Source organism: Pantherophis guttatus, chromosome 1, assembly GCF_059756535.1.
Source record: "Pantherophis guttatus breed Tessera chromosome 1, ASM5975653v1, whole genome shotgun sequence".
Classification (NCBI taxonomy): Eukaryota; Metazoa; Chordata; class Lepidosauria; order Squamata; family Colubridae; genus Pantherophis; species Pantherophis guttatus.
In genome coordinates, this window is record NC_142063.1 from 308432943 (window position 1) to 308456563 (window position 23621).

The 23621-nt window shown below is 35.9% G+C and overlaps 1 protein-coding gene across 4 annotated transcripts in view; it reads left to right on the plus strand.

Annotated features, from left to right (window-relative positions):
- Positions 1-65: 65 nt before the first annotated feature.
- Positions 66-23621, plus strand: part of MAP4K3 (mitogen-activated protein kinase kinase kinase kinase 3) — a 60989-nt gene continuing 37433 nt past the window's right edge. For 3 of the 4 annotated variants that reach the window (XM_034427492.3, XM_034427493.3, XM_034427496.3), the window contains exons 1-9: positions 75-423; positions 10073-10130; positions 12333-12423; positions 14586-14650; positions 16962-17017; positions 17792-17839; positions 20698-20740; positions 21183-21255; positions 22396-22527. In XM_034427492.3, coding sequence (XP_034283383.2) covers positions 316-423; positions 10073-10130; positions 12333-12423; positions 14586-14650; positions 16962-17017; positions 17792-17839; positions 20698-20740; positions 21183-21255; positions 22396-22527 — 674 coding nt within the window. In that variant the 5' untranslated portion in view covers positions 75-315. Of the gene's footprint in view, positions 424-10072; positions 10131-12332; positions 12424-14585; positions 14651-16961; positions 17018-17791; positions 17840-20697; positions 20741-21182; positions 21256-22395; positions 22528-23621 lie in introns of all 4 variants that reach the window. The other variant, XM_034427494.3, reaches the window with a different exon arrangement.

The following is a 23621-nucleotide window of genomic DNA, read 5'->3' on the forward strand; positions in this document are numbered from 1 at the left end:
CCTTACGCCGCCTCTGCCCCCCGCCCGCTGCGTCCTAAGTCTTGCGAGACAGCCGCCGGGCAGCTGAAGATCCTGCGCGCATGCGCATGCGGTGACTGCGGCCGCCATGTTGCTTGAGCAGAACAGGGGGTGGTGGCGTCGGTGGTGATCGCTCCGAGTCGTCTTCTCCCTCCTCCTCCTCCTCCTCCTCCCCCCCTTTCCCCTTACCCGCCTGCTCACCCTCTTTCCTTCCTTCCCTTCCCCCACCTCGTCCTCCCGGGGGCTGCGGCGGAGCGGGCTGAGGGGGCAACTACGTGCTCCGGGAGGCGGCGCAGCATGAGTGTCGGCGGGGGGCGGGTGTGCGACCTGTCCCGCAGGAACCCCCAGGAAGACTTCGAGCTCATCCAGCGCATCGGCAGCGGCACCTACGGCGATGTCTACAAGGTGAGCGATGGAGGGCGAGGGGGCTGCCTTCCTTCCTTCCTTCCTCCCTCCCTTCGCTCTTCAGCCTGCACAGGTCCTCCGCCCCGTCGTCGGGCAACCTCGCCGACTCTTCTCTCCGTCCCCCCCCCTTCCTTCCTTGGGAAAGGTGCTTTGGGGTGACCCTTCCTCCACCTGCGAATTTTCTGGCCTGGGCAACTTATTTCAACAGCATTTCCTCTCCCTTCCCCGTGATACCCTTTTCTCTTCCCCGGCCCTGTTACACCATGGGGTTGACTCCGGTCTTCAAATCGGTCTCTCTTTATCTGTTATGAATGAATCTGAGGTGTCAGTCTCTACGGCAAAGGTCTTCAAACTTGGCAGCTTTAAGACTTGGGGACTTCAATTCCCAGAATTCTCCAGCCAGCTATGCTGGCTGGAGAATTCTGGGAGTTGAAGTCCCCAAGTCTTAAAGCTGTCAAGTTTGAGGACCCCTGCTCTATGGTGTTCCCTTCTAACTTAATTTTCAGGGGTGGGCATGGCCTTCCATACAGATTTCTTCCATCTGAGTTGGCATTATGACACTACCAGCAGGGGGAAAAAAGCCCTTTAAAAGCTTTTCCGCATGATTAACCTGGCAATTTAAATTAACTCTGTAAGCAACCTGTACCCTCTGGCCGATGAGGTCAGGCAAGGTGATAGTGGGAGGCTAAACACAGATTGTAAGGGCCAAGTAGTCAATGTGAATCTTGGCCTCTAATCTGCTTCCCCAGGTGAACCAACTTGCAGGCCTTCCTTATGTACACTGGCTTTTCATCAGTGCCCCTCAGATTCTTCCTGAGACCTATGATGGTACGGTATTAATTTTCACCCTAAGTCATTTTTCTTTCATTCTTTCTTCTTCCAAAATCAATGTCATAAAGTTTGTGTTTTTTTCCCACAAGAAATGTATCACCTGATCATTATTTTGACAGTCCCTGAAATAATTTGGTTCCAAAACAAATGCTGTGCCTAAATGATTTTCTTTCCTGCTAGAAACTGTCAATATATTTTCGAAAGCAGGACATCATAGGTTATTTGTAGTTCCCCTTCACTTTGACTCCCATTTCCAGAAAGCGATATCTGTTTTGGATTCCCATCAGAAGTATTGTAAAGAGGCCTAATCCCAATAAAAAAAAATGCTCTTACAGTCCTTTAGCAAAGTAGGACAGCTCTTAAGACAGCAACGCAGTGAGAAATGGAAGGGACACCTTAAGAGTTATTTATATCACCATGTAAATAAGTGAACTAGATTTTTTCTTTTTTTAAGGTTAAAGCAATTGAACAGAAAACAGTCCTGTCATTCTTCGGTATCTCAATTTGATAGAACAATGTTAGAGCATGGTTGTTATCCAAGTTATAGAGACAACACTCTAGGGTGTGTGGTTACTGTATCATTCTTTTTGAGCATCTATTTAGTCTTACCATTTTTACCTGATCTTTCCAAGTAATGAAAAAAACTATTATGAGAAAGAATAGCAACAGAGAGATTACTAAATATATGTATTTAGGCTTTTATGTACAGATATAGTTTTAAATCTTTGCTTACAGTCTGGCAGGAGGACAGATGCTCAGACAACTGTGAAAAAAAAAATCATGAATGGAGCCCGTGACTTGAAATAAGAGACTAAAACATGAATTTGAAATATGAGTCAGAAATAGTAACCAGGGAAATTTGCAGTCTTTGTTTGGCATTTTTAAAGAGGATAAAAACATTAGTAAACTTACAGAATTGTAATGGCTTACTAAGGTGGTTTTGAGGCCAAATTTAAAACATAACGTAAAGCACTTGGGAGGCATCTTGTCATTTTTAATTAAACTTTTAAATATTTCCATGATTTTAAGATTGGGCCTTCTCAGGTTTATTAAACCAGCAAATAGATTTTTAACTCTATAATTTTAAAGCTGAAAGAAAAGTAAATATGAAACAATTGTTTAAATTTTCCTGCACCTAACTTTCCATTATCCTAAAACAAAATTTCAGGCTATTAAAAAAAATTAGGTAAAGTATTACTAGCTTAATTTCCAGCTAGCTATGATTTATTAATTTCATTGATTTCTGTTGTTTTTCATTTAAGCCCTTGACTTTCAACCTTTAGTGAAAAAAATATTTGCATCTTCTATAAATAAATTATTTTTAAAGTGTTGAATAGTCACAGAAGTGCGCATATAAAATATGGCATAGATAAAGCAATAAATCAGAAGTACATGCTTAAATAAATCACATTGAGATTATTTTAATATTTGTCTTCTTTTACATGCCGTAACAGAAAAGAAACAAGATTATGCAACTGAAGCTAGTCAAAAGAGTTTCTATAGTTGATTATATTTTCTTTAATCAACACAATCTATGGTTAATTAATAAAACATTAATGCTCAGCAGGTGCCACAAAATGCTTGCCAGTGATAAAGAAAAACTTAATTTTAGCAACTAGCAAAGACCAGTTCAATAATTTCTAATATTAAAACCACAACCATTTTTAAAAACAACACAGGGAGGCAAGTAATAGAAAATGCTGCTATAAAAATGTCCATATATCCTATACTGAGATGTCATAAATGCAAGGAAAGGGTTGGTATGCAGCCACATGAGTAATGGTTTGCATGCATATTTGCATACAAACACTTTACTCAATACTGTTACTGCATTAAAAGAAAAAACTCTGCCTAGGCATCATATATATATGTCTTTGGTTATTCGGGTTTTCTCCCGCGTAAAATTGGAAGTGTCTTGGCAACATTTCGATGAAGTCTCATTCGTCATCTTCAGGCTTCTGGAAGCACGAAGCCAAAAACACCAGCCTGAAGATGATGAATGAGACTTGGTCGAAACGTCACCAAGACACTTCCAATTTTACCCGGGAGAAAACCAAAGACCTACATACAAACACCCGCGAAAACCTCAGAAAATATGTGTGTGTGTGTGTGTCTGTGTGTGTGTATGTATATGTATATAATGTGTATGTAACCTGAGAAAACTATATATATATAAAACTTCTATGGAGCAAGAGGTATGAAAGCAGAGTTTTACTGGTTTCTGTAATCAATGATTAGCTACTAAATATAATCAGCATTTGTTAATTAGGCAATTAACTGCTATAAATGTTTCAAATCAATCAAAATGTTTCTTTGTTTGGGCTATGACATTCACAGTGCCCAAAGATTTTCCAGTTAGGGTATAACCAATTGTTGCTGTTTAAAAAACCTGTACAATTGTTTACATTTCTCATTTTTAGCATGATTTTAACATATATTGTGTGATGGGTCACTTCAGATTGAGAATTTATTCCTGTATATTGCTATTGTTACTTTTGCGTTAGCAGAAAGCTAGGTTTCTGAAAAATGTTTTTTTTAAAAAAAAAAAAAGTCTATGTCTGGGAATAGTCATTCTTTTCATTCCATATTTATTGTGCTTCTGCGTTGCTGAGTTTGTTTTGCCTCATATCTGCTTACCAAAAAAAATTAAAATAGTCTACATAACTCTATAAAATTATTACAGTATATTACAGCATGAAACAATAAAACATCCAGGGTCAGCAATATAAACACTAAAGCATCCACAGCAAACTTTGTAACAACAAAATATCCATAATATCTACAGGTACCATGTTTCCCTGAAAATAAGACCCTGTCTTATATTTTTTTGAACCCTGACATGAGCGCTTGGCCTTATTGCCATGCACTCAAAGCCCGATTGGACTTCTTATCAGGGGATATCTTATTTTGGGGGAAACAGTATTCCGGTTATGACCGGAATTGGGACTGGAATTTCTGTCGCTAAGCAAAGCAGTCATTAAGCAAAGCATCATATGACCTTTTCACTTAGTGGCAGAGTCCAGATTGTACTTGTTAGGCTATGATCATGCTTGGATCAGGGACCAGCAATGGAAGAAAATGGCAAAGATCAGCAAGGGGCCGCAGCAGGAATAGACAGTAGAGTCCATAGCAGCCGAAAGGGCTATGATGGAGGGGGATGGGCAGGTGCGGGGAACTGAATCAGAGTCAGTTTGCACAGGGCAGGAGAATGTAACCAAGGGAAACTGTGACCAGTCATAAGTGCGGGCTGGTTGCCAAGCAGTCAGATTTGGATTACGTGACCTCAGGAGTGCTGCAAGGGCTATAACTTTGAAGACCAATTGTAATTACCTTTCATTCAGCACTATTGCAATTTTGAACAGTTGTTGAAGGAATGGTCATACCCGAGGACTACATGTAGTTCCATAAATTAAACTGATAATAATTAACTATAAACAGTCTCACAATGGACTTAAGTTGGTATCAGGGATACACCTCAGTCAGGCATTCAGATGGAAAGGTATGCATTTTAAGAAGAATTAAATTTTGTTCAGCATGTTTGTCTTAACTATAACTGTGTATATATTTGTGTATATATGCAAAGGACGGGCAGCCTTACCCAGATTTTAAAATCTCTTGGTAAGTTATCAGTAGACTATTGAAAATGCTATTTATTCCTTTACTGATAGCCTGCTGCTTGGAATCGAGTGAGAGAGGGAGGCAAAGAGTGAGAGATTTCAGAAAGAGAGAGAACTATTAACTTTATGGTTCTAGTCTACTTAAATTTCACTCACGATATGTGCCCCTTGACAAGTTACCTTTAAAGAAATAAGCCTTTGACAAAAAAAAAAGTAAAATGCTAGGTTTTATTCTTGTCTAAAATATGTGAAAAAATATGTGGTCCTTTTAAAATTGTTATACCCCAATCCCCATCAGACTTTCTTAGAATGGCACACAGTCAAAAATTGATGAAATATGTAGTCCAGGATTATCCACTTTGTTCTAAAGCACGGGTCCTCAATCCCCAACCCCCAGGGCACGGCTCACTATCAGGCTGCAGCCCATTTGGCTTGCCTGCCACTGGCACAGAACCATCCCCTCCCCACCCACCCCATGGTCCACAAAGCTGGAAAGATTGGGGACCACTGTTCTAAAGCTTAAATATTTAAAAGCAAAGGGCATTAGCTTAAATAATGAAATTCAACTGCATCTGATTCTCAGCCCTGCAATTTGATTTATGGTTACTATCTCACAATATATTTGCATGTGATGCTGCAACTAAGCAAGTTTACTGTGAATATTACACTTAGAGAAAATTATAGAAGATGTTTTTTTGTTGATATGTTATTCCAATGGCTTTTTTTTTTCCAAAATAAACACTGTCAGAAATATGACAATTAAAATAGATCAATTTTTCATGCCTGGCGGCAAGGTGACAAACCACAACAATTTTAGATGATAGTTTATTAGAAGGATGGCAGATTAAGATTTGGAGGTGTACAGTGTCAAAAATAATCTCATGTAAAAAAAAAACCCCAAAAGCATGATACTGTCCTTAATTTAATTTAGAAAGTCTGCACATAGCCTTCTGCCAGATCCAAAATTTGGATCTCTTTCAACATAAGGATTTAAAATACTAGATTTTTGTCTGATTTGCCATAAATTTGAGGATTCAGATTAATTCAAAGTTATTTGAATTAACTTACTATTTTAGTTTTAATTCTTATCATTTTGGCTGCTTTTATCAACCTCTTATCAGTTTCTAATATCAGTACTTCAGAATTGTCTAAAAATATTAACTCAGAAGGGAAGGTTATAAACATCTCTCCCTCTCTGTCTCTCTGTCTCTCTCTCTCCCTCCCTCCCTCCCTCTCTCTCACACACACTTATTAATTTTTTTAATATGAAAACAAACAAACATAAAATAATAAAAAGAACAGAAAAAGAGATAAAAAATAGTGCAAGAAAGAGGAAAAAAAGAAAGAAAAATGATACAAAGAAATAGCTTCTTATTTTCTTTATAATAGTTGTAAGTACATTTATAAGTTTACCACCTGCTCTATGATTACAGCATAGCTTTCTTTCTATATTTTCTGTTTAATAATCAAAACCATAAATCATATGTTCATTTACTTCTGTTTCATGCAAAAAGTCTGTAAGGGGTTGTCAGAAGTAATTAGCCCCGTTACCTTCCTGGGGTAATTGCCTGGATCGTGGCATTCTCCTTGTGTATACTTTGAAAAAATAAAACCGGAATACATCTTCTAATAAACTCATATTTATTGTAAAGAAAATATAACATCTAACTATCTAAAAATTTAATTGTTACATTTTTGCAAAAGTTCATGGCGGCCACCTCTCTGTGGTCGGACTTCTTGGGAAGAGAAGAAAGAAAAGTGTGAAGTGGAAAGAAAGGAATGCGGATACACATAATTAGCTTACTGATAACAAAAGTTGGCAAGCTACGGAAAGTCTGACAGTCCAGAAATAATGAGCTCTGCTGGTAAATACAAAAACGCAGTGACAGGGGTTTCCAGTCAGCATTAAAGGTAGACATAGGTAATCCTTGATTTACAACGGTTCACTTAGTGATCGTTCAAAGTTACAACGGCACTGAAAAATACGACCATTTTTCACACTTATGACCTTTGCAGCATTCCCATGATCAAAATTGAGATGCTTGACAACTGGTTCATACTTATGACTCTTGTTGTGTCTCAAGGTCATGTGAACACCTTTGCGACCTTTAGACAAGCAAAGTCAATGGGGAAGCCAAATTCACTTAACGACCGGGGTATTAACTTAATCAACTGCAGTAATTCACTTAACAACTGTGGCAAGAAAGGTAATAAAATGGGGTAAAACTCACTTAACAAATGTCTCACTTAACAACAGAATTTTTGGGCTCAATTGTGGTCTAAATCAAGGACTACCTGTATTATCTTTTCTCTGGTCAAAAAAGTCAAGTAGCCATCTCAGGAAATTCCATCATTTTTACCTACCATTACTCCATTGTGGGGGTAATGCTGAATCTTTCCATCTTGATGCATACAATAATCTTACTGCAGTTACCGTGTATGAAAACAAAGTTCCATAACTTTTTCCAGTTGTTGTCCAGTTCCAAAAAACCCCTCTTTTGTTTCAATTGTATATTAATATTTAAGATTCTGTGAATCGTGTATGTATTTGGATCCAAAATTTTATAGCCTTTTTCATGTGCACCAAACATGATAAAACGTCCCTTTGTGTTCATATTTCCAATATAAATTTGAATTGCTTTTATAAATGCTATATACAATTTCTCTGGTGGCAAACACCAATGATATATCATAAAAATTCTTTCAAGGTTATAACAATGTAAATTTCAATCTTTTCAGCCACACATTTTTGTATTGTTTCATCTGTATATTATAATAGAATATTTAGCTATTTTATCATACAGTCTTTTTACTTATTCTTCTGTTTCATGTTCAATAAATGTTTATACATTTCAGCAACTATATGTTCATCATTTGTACACAATTCTGTTTCAAACTCAGTCATAGAATGTTCAAAAATAGTTTTGTGTACTTTAAATATTTCTAATAATTGTAAATAAGCAAACCATTAAGATTAGTATTCTTCTGCCATCAGTTCTTCTCCTGATTTTATTTTACATTCACCTTGGCAGAAATTAGCATTTTGTGTTTGTTTAATATTCCTTGTCTATATCATGCTTCTTGTGCTGAGAGTCAGAGAGGTATTTCTGAGCACAATCTAAGTTTGTATCTATTCCATATTCAAAACATGGCATGCCTAACAATGGTTTTTTTAAATCCATGTTGACCTTTCTCATATCACAAATATCCATTTCACCCAATCTCAGGTCATGTCCTTCTAATTTCAAAAGCCTTCTTTTTCTCACTCTTTCATCCTATCCAAGCAAGCTTCAAGCTGCCAAATATAGTTACAGATCAGGTAAACCCAGTCCTCCTCTTTCCTCTGCATCTTGTAGCACCATATATTTAACATGTTTTTCCCCTGCCAAATTTAGATATATCCTTCTGCCACTCTTTAAATGGTGTATCAGTTGTCAGAACAGGTATTATCTGAAACAAAAACATCATTCTAGGTTCTAGTTTGATCTTCTATTTTCATATTTCTGTTAACATCTTCATCTTCTGTTTATTCTTAAAACCTGCTAAGGCATCAAATTCCTTTAATTTGCCTATTAAATAAATAAATAAATAATACATAATAATATTTCAATTTCCTTTAAAAGATCTTTCAGAACCAACACCAAGTCACCTGCAAAAGCCCTTAACTTATACGTTTTTAAAATATTTACTTGCAGAATCTTCTCATTTTGCCTTATGTCTCCTCAGTATTTCCAGAATTAAAATAAACAAGAGACGGAACAGTGGGCATCTCTGTCTTATTCCTTTTTGTATATCATAGGGTTTTATTAAATCTTCATTAAGAATTATTGTGCTTTCTGGGAAGTGTATGTAGTTCTTACCTATTTTATCAAATGCTCTCCCAAGTTTCATTGATGAAAATTTACTGGGAGTAAATGCTATTAAACCGCTATATTCTGAGTAGGTGTGTATGGAATTGTGTTGTTATTACACTGCCTATATATCATCCAGTTGAACAGTACAGCTAGCGATAGATGAAATTAACAAGATTTGTTCTCTTTGACCATATTTGTTAAGCTTATAACTTAATTTCCCACCAGCATGCTTAAAGCAGTTAAGAAGAATATCATTGCATGAAACTATTACAATATAGAATTATTTTTGAGGCAAAATTGAATTGCACTTTTTCTATCTGTTTTGACTTTTAAATTAAATACCCATGGCTTAGGACCTGGGTACCTACGAGACCGTCTTTTGCCACCAATAGCCTCCCACCGACCAGTTCGTTCTCACAGGGAGGGATTACTCAGGGTACCGTCAGTCAAATTATGTCGACTGGCGACTCCCAGGGGGAGGGCCTTCTCTGTGGGGGCTCCAACCCTTTGGAATGAACTGCCCCCGGAGATACGGAATATCCCTGATCTCCGTGCTTTCCGCCGTGCCCTCAAGACCCTGATGTTCCAACAGGCGGGGCTAAACATACGAACATGTGAATGATTTTTTAAATGTTATCTAATTCTGGGTTTTATTTAATTGACCAAACTAAGTAATAATTTTAATTAGCAATTTTATGATGTTTGTGTGTCTATATTTTTCTTGACTGTACACCGCCTTGAGTCCTACAGGAGAAAGGCGGTATAGAAATATAATCAAATAAATAAATAAATAAATAAATAAATAAATAAATAAATAAATAAATAAATAAATAAATTGTACTGTATGAATCCTTAATTCTGCTGTTGGCAGTTTTATTCAAAGGCAGAAATATTTGGTGGCAAATGGGACATAATTTCATAAAACTATTTTATAGATAAAGATAAAATATAGATAAAATAGGAAATTCCTTCTTGTTGCCAAAGAAAATAAAAAAATGAGATTTACCTGAAGGACTCTTATATTTTATAATATGTACAGTACTATACCACAATTAATTATGATGGTTTGGTATTTTGTAGCCCATCTATTTCTGGAAGTCCCCATTGCATATGCTTGGGGATCTCTCTCTTTCTCTCCAAAGTCCTCATCACTACAAGTTGAGCTCAGTTTGAAGATGTTTTTATCTTTTAAATAGAATTGCATATGACCAAGCAATTGATGTACTTATTTCTAATGTCTTCCTATCAGAATTTTGAAAATGGGTCAGTTGTAAGTGTCTGGATTTGTGCTTTTAGAATGCTCCTAAAACAGTTTAATTTACCCAATTTCTTTTTTTAAAAAAATAGGCTCGGAATGTTAACACAAGTGAACTGGCTGCAATTAAAGTAATAAAATTAGAACCAGGTAAGCAGTTTTTAATCTCAAGATTTCAATTTCTTGTATTTTTTTAATCACCATCTTATGTTTTCTTTCTTTTTAAATAATACAATAATCTAGTAGAATATAGGTAATTTTAGCTGTACATTTTCCTAAATAATCAAAAATTGCCTTACTATCAGACTGCTTAAGTAATATGTAACTAGCCTCCATATCATGAAAGGGTAACACTTAGGAAAGCAAAATAAGGTAGATGCATAAATGGGCCTCCTTAAAAAGAATTAAAGTTGTTAATTCCACCTGAATTTGCATATTGAAAAAAGTTACTATTGAAATGTTAATTTTAGTATGTGTGTGTGTGTATTCCTATTACTACAGTTTTTCTTTGCATGTGTTATTGACAGTATTTAATCTGGGATTCAAACATATTTTACTTTTATTTTTAATATGTTTTGTCAGATACTTTGAGTGCTGTTGGTAGCAAAGCAGGTTTACATCTAAATAAAAATGGAAACACTTTGAAGAATTTACTTTTCTATTTATCTAGATACACGCCCTAGGAAGAATGTTTGAAAGTATTTACCTTTTAAAAGGCAGCTGGGGAAAGGTGAAATGAAAAATGATGTGGAATTTATGTGACGTAGAGAAAGTGAACAGGAATGCTTTACTATTTATTAGAATAACTAATAAGTATTAAGGTAATCAGTGGTTAGTAGCCATGGTGGTTAAACTACAGCATATTTCTGCAATCATAACTAGAAAGATGTTGCAATGTTGCACTAAGGACATTGCATAGGCATCCAATTAACTAGTAGAAGAGAAAAAATGGTGCTAGCTACTTGGTTGCTTTAATCATCCAAAAGTTTAGAATGTTTTGTTTTGGGTTTTTTTTAAATTAAAACTAAAAAAAGAAATGGTAATAAGATAATTTAACAATCTGCTGTCAAACCAGGCAATTGCAGAGTCACATCCAAGAGCATTTGCTCTTTGTACTATGTGCAAGGCTTGAAATAAAGTTGCACTACAATGTAACTGTATTAATTTCAGAAGATGGCCTAAGCAAAGATAGATGTAGATAATGCTTTCACTGTATTTCAAGGTCCTTTATAAATTAACAGAATATCTAGAGACTAACAGTCCAATATAGAACAGAGAGAAAACTGCCTACTTTAGTGTTCTCACTACCAAGGTAAACATACCTGGAAGCTGTAGACTTTTGAGCTAAATTAGAAAGTGTATATTATTGATTGCATAATTTATGCACATCTCTTCAACTTTTGTTACACTGTTATACTGTATATACTACTCTGCAGACTAGGTATTATTAGATGTTATTGAGATCATTGGTTTTTATTTACAACTACTATTGTTGCTTGTTGATTTACAGAAAAAGTTGTAATGCAGTCAGAAATGTTGGTTACAAATGACAAAAATGAGTATTTAAAGAATTTTCAGTAATTGCATTTGTAATATTTATCACAGCTACTGGTTCATAGCTTCTGTTCCTATTGTTTCACTCCCAGTGTAAATACGTACTTCGTGCCCCCAGTTCTGTATCCTTAAATGTATGATGAACAATGTCGTCACAATCTCTTTTGGATAGCTTTGATGTCACTTTCCCAATCCATAGCAAAATAGGCATATATAGTAATTAATCCTTGATATCTAGGTATATCTGGTTTTCCTGTATAACATTGCAAAAAATAAAATATATATGTTCTTTGTGTTGCCGGAAGTTGATTCAATGGTTTCCAATGGTATTCTCTTATCAGTAACACCTAGAGTTCTGAAGGTCCATATTCTATGTTTTAAATTTGGTGGTGGGAGAATTTAGCACAGATCAGCCATTTCCAACAGTGGCAACATAACTAATAAATTTAAATCACCAAATCCTATTTGTAACTCTATATTTAAATGCCTAATATTGTTATATTTAGCAAAATAATATGAACAGTTAATCTATGTTTTCCTGATGAGAGATGAGCCTGTTTTCTTAGCGAAATATTGATAACTTGGCATATCGGGTGATCATACTTTTTTACTGTTTTCTACTAATGTTAACTTTTTATTGTGTGATATCATGTACTTCAAAAATGGAGTGACATATGTAATTAAACATAATGGGGAAATAATTGATTTATTAATTTTAAGGAATTGAAGTGCTTTTTATGTAATTGGTAATGAGGCATTCTTTCTATAAGCATAAGCTAAACATGCCTTTTTTCATAGGTGAAGATTTTGCTGTTGTGCAGCAGGAAATCATTATGATGAAAGATTGTAAACATCCAAACATTGTTGCTTATTTTGGCAGCTATCTCAGGTATAATATTTATGATGTACATAAATTAAGAATGTAAAAATTGTTCACTGTTTGCAAAAATAAGACCTAGTATGACCCTGGATTTCTAATTATCTGTGGTATTCTAAACTCCCTAGGAGGTACATATTGTCTACTGCCTAATTTCAGTTAATACATCACTTCAGATTTCTTGCTTGTCCTGGGTCTGTATGAGACATTTTAATGTTTGTTCCAGAAAATAGCTGAGTAAGCTCTTATTCCCAACTTTGCAAACACAGTCTTTTCCTTTTCCAATTACCTCATACTATTTTTGTTCACAGATTAAATTGTTTATTGTATTGTAGTCCTTGACTTAGGATAGCAATTGGGACTGGAATTTACACTTGTAAAGAGTGACCATATTGCTTAGCGACAGCGATTTCTGCAGTCATGGTTGCCATTGTTCTGAATCCCGTAACCATTAAATGCGGTAATTTCCAGTTTTCCACAGCCAAAGTTTGTGGAGACGCTAGCGGAAAGTTGCATGTTCCAAGCCTGCATGCAGGTTAGTAGCTGCTACTGGGGAGTGAATAAGAAGGTGCATGAGAGGTGTCATGTGGGGTTGGGATGGGAACACGGGGGTGCTGCACAGATTAGGAAGGGTGCATGGGGGTATGGGAGGGACAGCATGAGCGGAGAGGGGCTGGGGGAGGGTATGCATGTAAGGAAGACTTACCCCAGCCACTTGTGATCTTTCCTGCTGGCTTCTCCATTGACTTTCTAGTGGTTACAACTGGTCATCATGGGGCCTTTGGCAACTGGTCGTATGTGTGAATGGGTTGCCAGCACCCATACTATGAGCACATGACTGCAGGATCCTAGGGCAGCCAGAACTTTGAGGACTAATCATAACAACCATTTGTTCAGCAGCATCCTAACTTGGAATGTCGCTGATCAAATGGTGGTAGGTCAAGAATTGGCTGTAATCAGTTATTACTGAAATTCCTCAATTAAATCATCTTATTGTCCTCCTCCATATTCACGTTGTATTCCTGTAAAAACCTGTAGTATTTTCATTTGATTGTAAGCGGCCCAGAGTTGCTGTATCAGTGAAATGGGCAGCATAGAAATTTAATAAATAAATTAAAATAAAATATAGTCGGTGTTTGCTGTTTTGGTTTTTTTTTTTTTGTTGTTTTGTTTTTTTTTTCCTGATAAGGCCCTTTGGCCTGGGAAGCAGAAAGATACCAGATAGATCTCGTACTACATTTGTGGAAAAACATTTTCTGTTGAATGCCCTCTGCTATTAGACATACAAGAATATTGTGTGTGTATGTATGAAAATGGAAGATGTCTTGCTTAATATAAAATGTAGGTTTTATCACATAAAATGGTGAGTTTCTTATTACTAAATAATTAATGGTGTCACAACTCTTTAGTGCAACAGCTTCCCAGTTACATACTACAACTGCATATATGTTTTCTTTAAATTGAACAAATGAAATATTATTGGCAGTAGATAGACTGCCATTTTTTCTTCCTAGTCAGAGGGAAGAAAGCGGTGAGTATGATGGTGTCTGAGACCAAATCTAGTTTGGGTTTATTTCAGATTGTGGCATGAGTTCCAATCAGTTACAATTATTAAATTTCTAATTTAAAATCTTCAGTTGAAAAAAACATTTTATCTATGTTGTCTCACAATCAACCTCAAGAAATGTAGGTTTGAAAATATGTTTATATACTGCTAATATTTTAATTCCATACTTAACGTTACCCACTCTCAATATAAACTTCTTAATTATGAGGTAGAAAAGACATCTTTTCTGTATATGATCTGGAAGCATTTTCCTAAAATAGAAGAATTATTTGGTATTTATTTTATCATTTCGAATGAAAAAAGACTAGAATAGTTAGCCCAAAACTTTTTGAAAGATTATTAACATTTTTGAGGAATGATTTGCATCTTTTCAAAAATATTTAAAAAATTACTATGAGAGCAACTTTTGTATTTTGTAAAAAATATTGTATCATATAATTTTCCATTTAATTTATATTATTTTAAAATATAAATACTGATGTCAAAACTCTGACAAATATTCAAGGCTTAGTTTTCCTCAAAATGTATTGCAAAATCATGAGATTTAATAGTTAAGATTGCATGAAGTATTTATAAGTATGCAAACTAATCTGATCTTGATTTTTAGACGTGATAAATTGTGGATTTGCATGGAGTTCTGTGGAGGTGGTTCATTACAGGACATTTACCATGGTAAGTTGGCAAATGTTATAGGGTTATTTTGGAAATATGTATTTCAAATATAATGGTTCTTTCATTAATTTGATATTGAATGCATACATAAAATAAATACATTAACTCTTGTCCATGGGTACCACAAAATAATAAACTAAACAGTGAAATAATGTGAAACTTCATTAGTTTTAATTGCTGGAGATACAAGTCCTTCTTTCATAATTATTCTTTTGAAAACTATATTATTTTGTTATTCTCTTGTTAATTGAGAATTTAGAAACTAATTGTGTAAAATAGGCTAGCTAGTAAGAGAGGCAAATATGGGGTCTTTTCAGGTAGCAATTAGCTGTTTTGTGTCCCACCCTCTTTTTTTCCTCTTTAATCAGAACCACAGTGTGTATCATCTCAGATCCCCTTTCTGTAATCTTTCAGCAATCTTGGAAGTGAATAGATAACTGGAAGAGGGCAAATAGTGATCCATTCTTCAAACAGGAGAGATCTGGATAGTTACAAACTAATCAGCTTGATGTTAATCAAAAATTTGGACCAGATTATTAAGTTTGTGAGGATTTAGAGAAGAATGCATTGTTTATCAGAAGCCAACCTGGAACAAAGTTAAATCATGCCAAACCAAACCAGTTGTTTTGTTGTTATTATTTTGATAAAGTAACCAATTTAGTTGACCAAGAGATTGGCATAGTTTGGCTTCAGCAGAGTGTTCAATAAAGTCTGCTCTGAGGTCTAGTAGAGAAGATATCAACAAGGGGGCTAGCATTGACTCTAGCATTAATTGAATAATCATACTTATTGAAGGTATTAAACTGGGAGGAAGAGTTGAGTGTGTAACACAGATCTATTCTAGACCCCATATTGTTCAACATATTTATAAAACACTTGGATGCAGGGTTAGAAACTCTTAGTTAAGATTATGAAGAACTTAAAAACCTTAGACAAAAAGCAGCAAGATAAATTTCAACAAGGACAAATGCAAAATTATATATGGATAGAAAAAAATCAAAGGCATGAATATAGGATGAGAAACCATAATAGGGAGCAGTACATGAAAGAGAGTCATAGTGGATCATAATTTGAACATGAGCCAACTGTGTGATGCAACTGCCAAAGCAGCATATGCAAGCCTTAGATTGCAAAAATAGATATACAGTGTCAATATTAAGGCAAGGCATAGTTTCTCCCTATTGTGTTGGTCAGACCATATCCTGAATATTGTATCCAATTCTGGCTTCTCTCAGAAAGAGCCCTAAAAACAAGCAAACAAGCATTAAAGAATGCCTGCAAAGTCGTTTATTGTAGAAAAGCTTACCATTGCAAAGGTATACATATGCTTGAGTGGTGCCCCATCTCAGTCGGCTTCCTAGTTTGTTAGTTTATTTCGTTGAAATAACAATGATCAAGAAATCATAAAATGTTGGGGATTAGGGAGAGTATTGAGAGGGAAAAGAAAAGGAAATAGAATAGAAGCCCTGTGTGGAGGGAATGGCCAGTTAGAACTATACCAGAATATTCTGCAGGTTCCATTTGTAAAAATACAAATCATAAAATTAAAAGCCCTAAATATTTATCTTATTTATTTACCAAATTTATGTGCCACCCACCTCACCAAAGCTACTGTAGGCAGCTTACAAACATTCAATTAAAATGCACTATAGATCATTAAAACAATAAACAGGGATCTTAAATTTAAAATTCAGTTAAAAGAAAATTGACCAGGATGGAGTGGGAAGGAGCAAAGTGTGTACAAGGAGGAGATGGGATGTTAGCACCTTGAATGGGCCTGGAAGCTAACTGGTAGCCATTGTAGCTCACAGAACAACATTGTAACATGAGCCCACTTTGGGGTCCCAAGAACTGCCCCGCTCAGCTGCCTTCTGCACCAGCTGAAGCTTCCAGATACTCTTCAAGGATAGCCCCATATAGAGTACATTGCAGTAGTCCAGGCGTAGAACATAGAAAATAGATGGCAGTTCAAACATTGCACATGATTTATCTTACAAATATCATTTTTTAACGTTAAACTACCTCTGCTAATCAGACATTGTAGCAGGCTTGGGTTAATTTATAATAGCACAATAGAAGCAGTTTTAATCCTTGTGGCGTCAATATGAGTTCCAGATTAATTTTTTTATTCTATATTTTTCTTGGGTTTCTGGCAAAACTCGAATATAAAAGTTTTCTGTGATGTTTATTTCAAGTTCAGAATATGAACAGTGGATATATGTACATGAAAGCAAGCAACAGATTTGAGTTTTTCAAAGTTAGCAATGAAAATATAGTAGATGTTACTTAATTTGGATGGATTCTCTTTTAGTGACTGGACCACTTTCAGAACAACAGATTGCTTATGTAAGCAGAGAGACACTGCAGGTAAACAAATTTTACACTGTTGGCTTTTAGGATAGAAAAAAGATACCAGACATTTCTGTTGAATAATGGGAGGTGGGGGAATATAGAACTGCACAATTGTAAGATATGCATTTCCCTAAAATAATGCTTCTTAGCTGAGCTTTAACCACCAAAACAAAATGCAGCCTCTGCACTTGCCCTTAGGTATGTGTTTGTGTATCTGTGTGCATTGGTTTACAGAGCTGCAGAGAGCTAAGCCTGTCTTGTGCAGAGAATTTGCCTTTGAAATTTAGGTACAAAGTGAGCGGCTATGATGATTACAAAGATTTTTGTTTGACTTCTCACTCATATGGCAGGTTTCATAAGAAAGAAGAAATGCTTGGCACCCGGATCCTGAACAGAAGAAGTATAGTTCTTCTATCAGAAGAAGGGACCAGTAATTGATTACAGTAGTGCTTCTTTTTGACACCACTATATTTCAGATGACAGGCTTCAATGAAGCTGTGTGCTTATTGCTTATGCTTGCCTTTTAGTAATAAAAAAATATATTAACCATTTGTGAAGGATTACATTTTTTAGTTGAAAGTCAGCTGTTTTGTAACAGTTCTCTATCTCTTTCCTTCTGTCATTTCTTCAAGCATGGATTGGTCATGCAGTGATATTTATTTCAAACATAAGAGAACTACACCTATGTAATTTTTAAAAATCTAGTTTGATTTTTTTACTATGTAGAACATACACTCACAGAAAACCTGTCTTCCTCTAAGAACTTTATTCCTTTTCTTTTAATTACAGGGATTGTATTACCTGCACAATAAAGGAAAAATGCATAGAGATATAAAGGTAGGATTATTGTTGAAATCATTTTTAAAGTGCATAAAATTCCCAGTTCTGAGCTGTATAAAATAAAGTAAGACTGTGACCATGAGATTATTATTGCAATAATATAAAATGACTTATCTGAAGGAATATTTTTACAAACAAGAAAGATTGTGTAATAATTATAATAGAGCTTTGATTCCTTTGAACCAACTAAGTTAAAGTTATTTCACATTGTTAATTAAACCAACAGCATTTGTATGTTGCAAAAAACACAAAGTTTCGTTCTCTAACATCCATATTCAAGAAGATATGCATGGAACAAGTTACGCAAAATGTAGGTTTTCCCCCTTCCCAAGTTTTGATCAGTTTTCTGTTTTAATTGGTCCAGTTTGGAAAATATTTTTCCTTTTTTCTGTGTTTGGGATATTAGGCAAACAAGCACATCCAGATTACTTTTTCTGTCGTACCTTTTGCCAATTTTACACTTTTTATTCTGAAATTGAAATTTCACTATCCTATTTTGATCTCTGTTCTGTCCCTCCTGGCAGAGTTTTTGTTAAGTTTTTGTTAACCTTAGTTTTTCGCAGTTTACTTTTGAATAAGGCAATCTAATAAATTTCATGCAGAAACTACTTACTCTTCCCATGAATTGTTTCCACAGGTAATATTTAGATTTCAATTGAATTTGCCTTTAATACAGTTCAATGTTCTTGACTTGAATGAGTTTTCTATTACATTCAGGGGTGGGATTCAGCTGGTTCGGACCGGTTCAAATGAACCGGATGTTAATTTTAATCTGATTCGCCGAACCAGTAGTTGCAAGAACTGGCTGACCCCGTCCCTCCCAGGAGTTTCCACGGAGCCCATTTTGGGTGCCAGGTAAATGCAGGGCCTGTGCGGAGGCACTGGTAGGGTGAAAAACGGGCCTAACAGAAGTCCGGAAACGGGCCCATTTCCGGCTTCCGGAGCCCAAAGGAGACCATTTTCACCCTCCCAGAGGCTCGAGGAAAGTCTCCGGAGCCTGGGGAGGGCAAACTTCCCCTCCCAATATGGTGCTGGAAGCCACGCCCCCATGGCCGCGGCCACCCAGCAACCGTGCAGAGAACCAGTTGCTAAAATTTTTCAATCCCATCCCTGATTACACTGTTTTGCTTTTGACTTTGTTATTACATAAGCTTACATATCTAGTGTTGTTTCATATGCCTGAAGGGACTTTTTAATCTTTAAATACAGCACATCTCAGTTGAGTTACATGATAATGAGGTTGTGAGTCAGCATCATCAGGGCTTCCTGGTTTAGGTAGATCTGCAATTAGTACACCAGCTGAAACTGGACAAAGGCTTAAAGGTCATCAACAATGACCAATGCTGTTTCCATCGCATATTCAGGTCTGAAATCTGACTGAAAGGGATTTAGATAATCTACTTCACCTAGGATCCTCTGCAAATGATTCCTCGGAATCTTTCCTCAAAATGGAAGATAGGAGCCTTTGTAAAGCATGTTTTAATATGGCTGGATTGAGAGTGGGGCTGTTCAAGAAAAGTTGCACCCCCAACTCAAGGTTTTTGTTACGTTCATCCTCCCTCAAAGCAGCATTTATCACCTCTCGAAGCATGGATCTATTCCTCAGATAGTGGAACTTGTATTATTGAGGGGACTATCCATTTCCTTGGATTCTGCAATATCAAAATAATGCCCTTGTGTAACTCTCCCAAATGTCATTCAATCTCAAGTGAAGATGAGTTATTTTATCTGCAGAAAACTTGTAGTATACTGCAAGTATATCAATCTATCCGTTCTTCCCTAACAAGATCTGGACAGCCTGGACTGAGACATGGGGTGAGAATTCACAGACGTAATAAAAGGCATAAAAGTACACATATTTTGTCACTCTTACTGCCACTGTCTAGGTGTTCTGTCCCCGTCTCCACACACACACACACACAGCCAGCCGAGGGTTAAAGGAAGCACTTGGCACGCACAGTTTTTTATCAAAAACTTGGCAGCAATACGAGCACCGATTGCCAAGTGCTTTTTACTTAATATCCCTTCACCAGATAAACAGAAATACACACATTTTATAAATAGTCCAGTTCCAAACAAGAAACCTTTCGGCAGCTTTAAGCGTTGTTCAAGTGACTAGCCAGAGTTAGTTTTTGTCCGTCACAGAGTCTTAAATGGCCACCACACTCTCTTATATAGTCTCTCGGGTGTGTTCCAGTGACTCAGTTATAATCCCTGGCACGCCTCCTTAACTGCTGCAACCGTTTATCACGCCTTCGTTGGCGTGGATCCAGGAACGACAGATCACCTCCCTCGCTCTCATCGGAGACACCTGGCTAATCTCCTCTTCCTCGGCCGGCACTTGAGTCAGTGCCAGAGGGGAGGGGCCTGGAGAGGGAGGCCTGGCCGACTCCTCTTCTTCATGTTCGGAGCCTTCTTCCTCCGATGAGATAGGCTCGGAGGGCAGGGCCACAACACTAGGTCTGAACATAGCTTCACACCTATTTTATGAGTGTACTATTTTGTTCCAGTTTTATCTTCTGAAGTAGAAGATATCTCTGTTAATAAAAAAAATATTTATTTTACTGTTTTTCAAATTACTGTTTTTCAAATTTTTCAAATTTGAAATTTTTCAAATTTTTCAATATTTGTTCTTGTTTGTCTGCTATATTGATAGGCAGTTTAGTTGATACAGCATTATCTTGAGATGTCTTGCCTATTGTCTACATAAGTTTAGCATTGTAATGAAAATCATTTCTAACATTGATATTTTGAAGATTTACACAGTTTATAACATGTAGCATAAGTTTGTACTGATACTAATATAAATATTTTTAAAAAATCTAAAAAGATGTCTTTTACCATTTTTCCCTAAGGGAGCGAATATTCTTTTAACTGATAATGGCCATGTAAAGTTGGGTAAGTACTTCTATGTATGTTCAGTTTTATGCAAGCTAACATTTAATATACCTTAAGACTCCTGTCAAGATTGTTTGTGAGAATTTCAAGTGGCAGTTTTGAGTCCCAGTTGTGTTTTTCAGATTGGATTTCTTTCTTCAGTTATGCAATTACCTAAAAATGACAATAAATTACCTAATATAGTTATTGTAAATAAGATCTAATGAAAGAGGGACTTCTGTTATTACAATATGAGCTAATGTGAGACTGGGGTAACCAATCTTTAATAAATACTTGCACCTTGTGGAAGATAATGATACTGAAACAGAAACATGAAAAGAGCATTACAAAAGTTTTCAAGAATTGTTTTAATAAAAATCTTAACTATACAAAGACTTTCAGTTTTTAAATATTCTGTTTGTTATAAATATGTGTACTTATTAGCTTCCATATTCTTTTATAGCCGATTTTGGAGTAGCAGCACAAATAACAGCTACAATTGCAAAAAGGAAATCTTTCATTGGAACTCCATACTGGTAATTTACTTCTATTCCAAGGATCCCCTGCCATTTTTTAACTACCCTGTTTCCCCTAAAATAAGACATCCCCTGATAATAAGCCCAATCAGGCTTTTAAGCGCATGGCAGTAAGGCAGGGTCTTATTTTCGGGGAAACACAGTAATGAACATTTAGTATTTTGAGAGCCTATTAAAGAAAATGAGTAAGCGAGGCTTATAATTAGTAAAATGATTGCCAATTACAAATGCTACATTATTAAAAATTGAACAGTTGCAAAACACCAATTTGCTAGAAACAAACTTGGAGGGTTACTCCTCTTCAGTATCTCTACCGGCCCAGGATATTCATTATCTATCATCATTTTTTTGGTGGAGGGCAGGTTTGCCAATATATAAAGCCAGTTACTACATTTTTATTTTACATTTCATTTTCATTCTATATTTTTTTTTATTTTATTTTTTAGGAATGCCTATGTTATATATAGAGAGAGATGAAGGAGGGCCCTGGAACATTATTGGAAAGAAATATAATTCTTGAGACTTAGTGCATTGCTTTGCAACTGACCAGCTTCTTTTTAAATTTTGTTTACAATTACAATAATATTTAAAACATTTTACAAGTCAAAGTACTAGAAGCATTCTGGATACAAATAGAGGTTTCCATAGATATCCTGGAATCTAATTCTAAAATTCAAGTCCATTTTCCATTTGTGTGATAGAGGTTCAGAACGTCTTTTGCCTATGTTGTTAACTGACTTGTGTGTAATAATATCCTTGCATGGATGCCTACAGTTATATGGAAGCCTACAGTATATTAGGGGAAACTTGTTGCTCAAAAGCAAAATAGATTTGTACCATTAACAGTAATTGTAAAGTGTTGTCATAACATCAATATCAAGTATTAGTCTGGTCTATTCTCATACCTTTAACAAAAATGATACAACAAAGGAAAAGCTTTTTTCTAAGATGGAGAGGAATATTGGCAGCAAGATTTGGGATTCATGGAGATAGAAGAGCGGTTGAAATATATCTTAGCCTCTTTCTCAGTCATTATTCTTTTAACTACCACACAAGTAGATTGAAAAAAGTTTGGATGGAATGATGTCTTGAAATCTAGGAATAAGAATGCATTTTGCAAGCTATTTTTCTGTTTTTTAGGATGGCCCCTGAGGTTGCTGCGGTTGAAAGGAAAGGTGGATATAATCAACTTTGTGACCTTTGGGCAGTTGGGATTACTGCTATTGAACTAGCAGAACTTCAGCCTCCAATGTTTGATTTGCATCCCATGAGGTGAGTAAGTAATAGTAAGCTCTAATAACTCTGTGGCTAGAGGGTGTGTTCTAGAGGTTGAAAATAGTGCTACTGTTGACTGTATTTATTCCTCATACAACCAAATTTTGCTCAAGATCGTACAAATAAAGAGTGCTAGAAAGAAACACCAAATGAATGGCAGGTTTCAGAAAAGACAGAAGATGAATTCAAATACCTAATATATAACAGCTAAGAAAAAGAGACAATTTAAAAAGATAGTTTATCTTTAACTGTATTGGTTGTAATAAAGTATTTGAATAGATAATACCAGAATGTGGAATATATTAAGGACAACCTCCAGCTTTTTAACCTAAGTGCCAAAATTTAAAATGAAATCCACAAATTTTAGTTGTGCAATTTCTGGCTATTTTTATTCTATTAAAAATTAGAAATGATTATGTATGTATCTTTCCTGCATCAAAATTAATGGTATGATATTAGGTATTTGGGAGTACAATAAAGCTGGAAATGCATAGACTAACTTTCATAGAGACAAGACACTTGAATTCCTGGCTTTAAAACACTACAATTTAGAGATTGCTTTACATTGGGCTGAAATGTTTGGCCTTGGTCATCTGGTACATATTATGATACCATTGAATATTTCTGAGGTCCCCAGACAGAAGGAAAAATGAAGACTGAAAAAGTAGCTTACATATTTAGAGTCCATAAAAGCCTAGACTAGACATGATAGTGGATTAGATCAGGGGGCCATGCCCATTTGAAAGCGGGCCATGCCAGCGGCAGGTGAGCATGCATGCATGGGTCACTCCACTTACAAGAAGCAGCGGGTGCTGGCGCTCATCATTCCACTCCTGCGAGCAACAGGTGCCATTCACACAAAACCATCCCCTCTTTCCCCCCCCCACCCACACCAAGTCCCCTACCCAGAAAGGTTATGGAACGCTAGATTAGGTAATAACTACTAGACTATGAGTGGCAGTAGTTTTATCAGAGCAGCTGGGTAAACGTGTAAATATATTTTTATATTGGGAAAGCCTGCACATGGTCTCTCAGGCCTTAGTCACCCTGATTCACTTTCTACAGTGCACTCTATATAAGGTAGTCCTTTA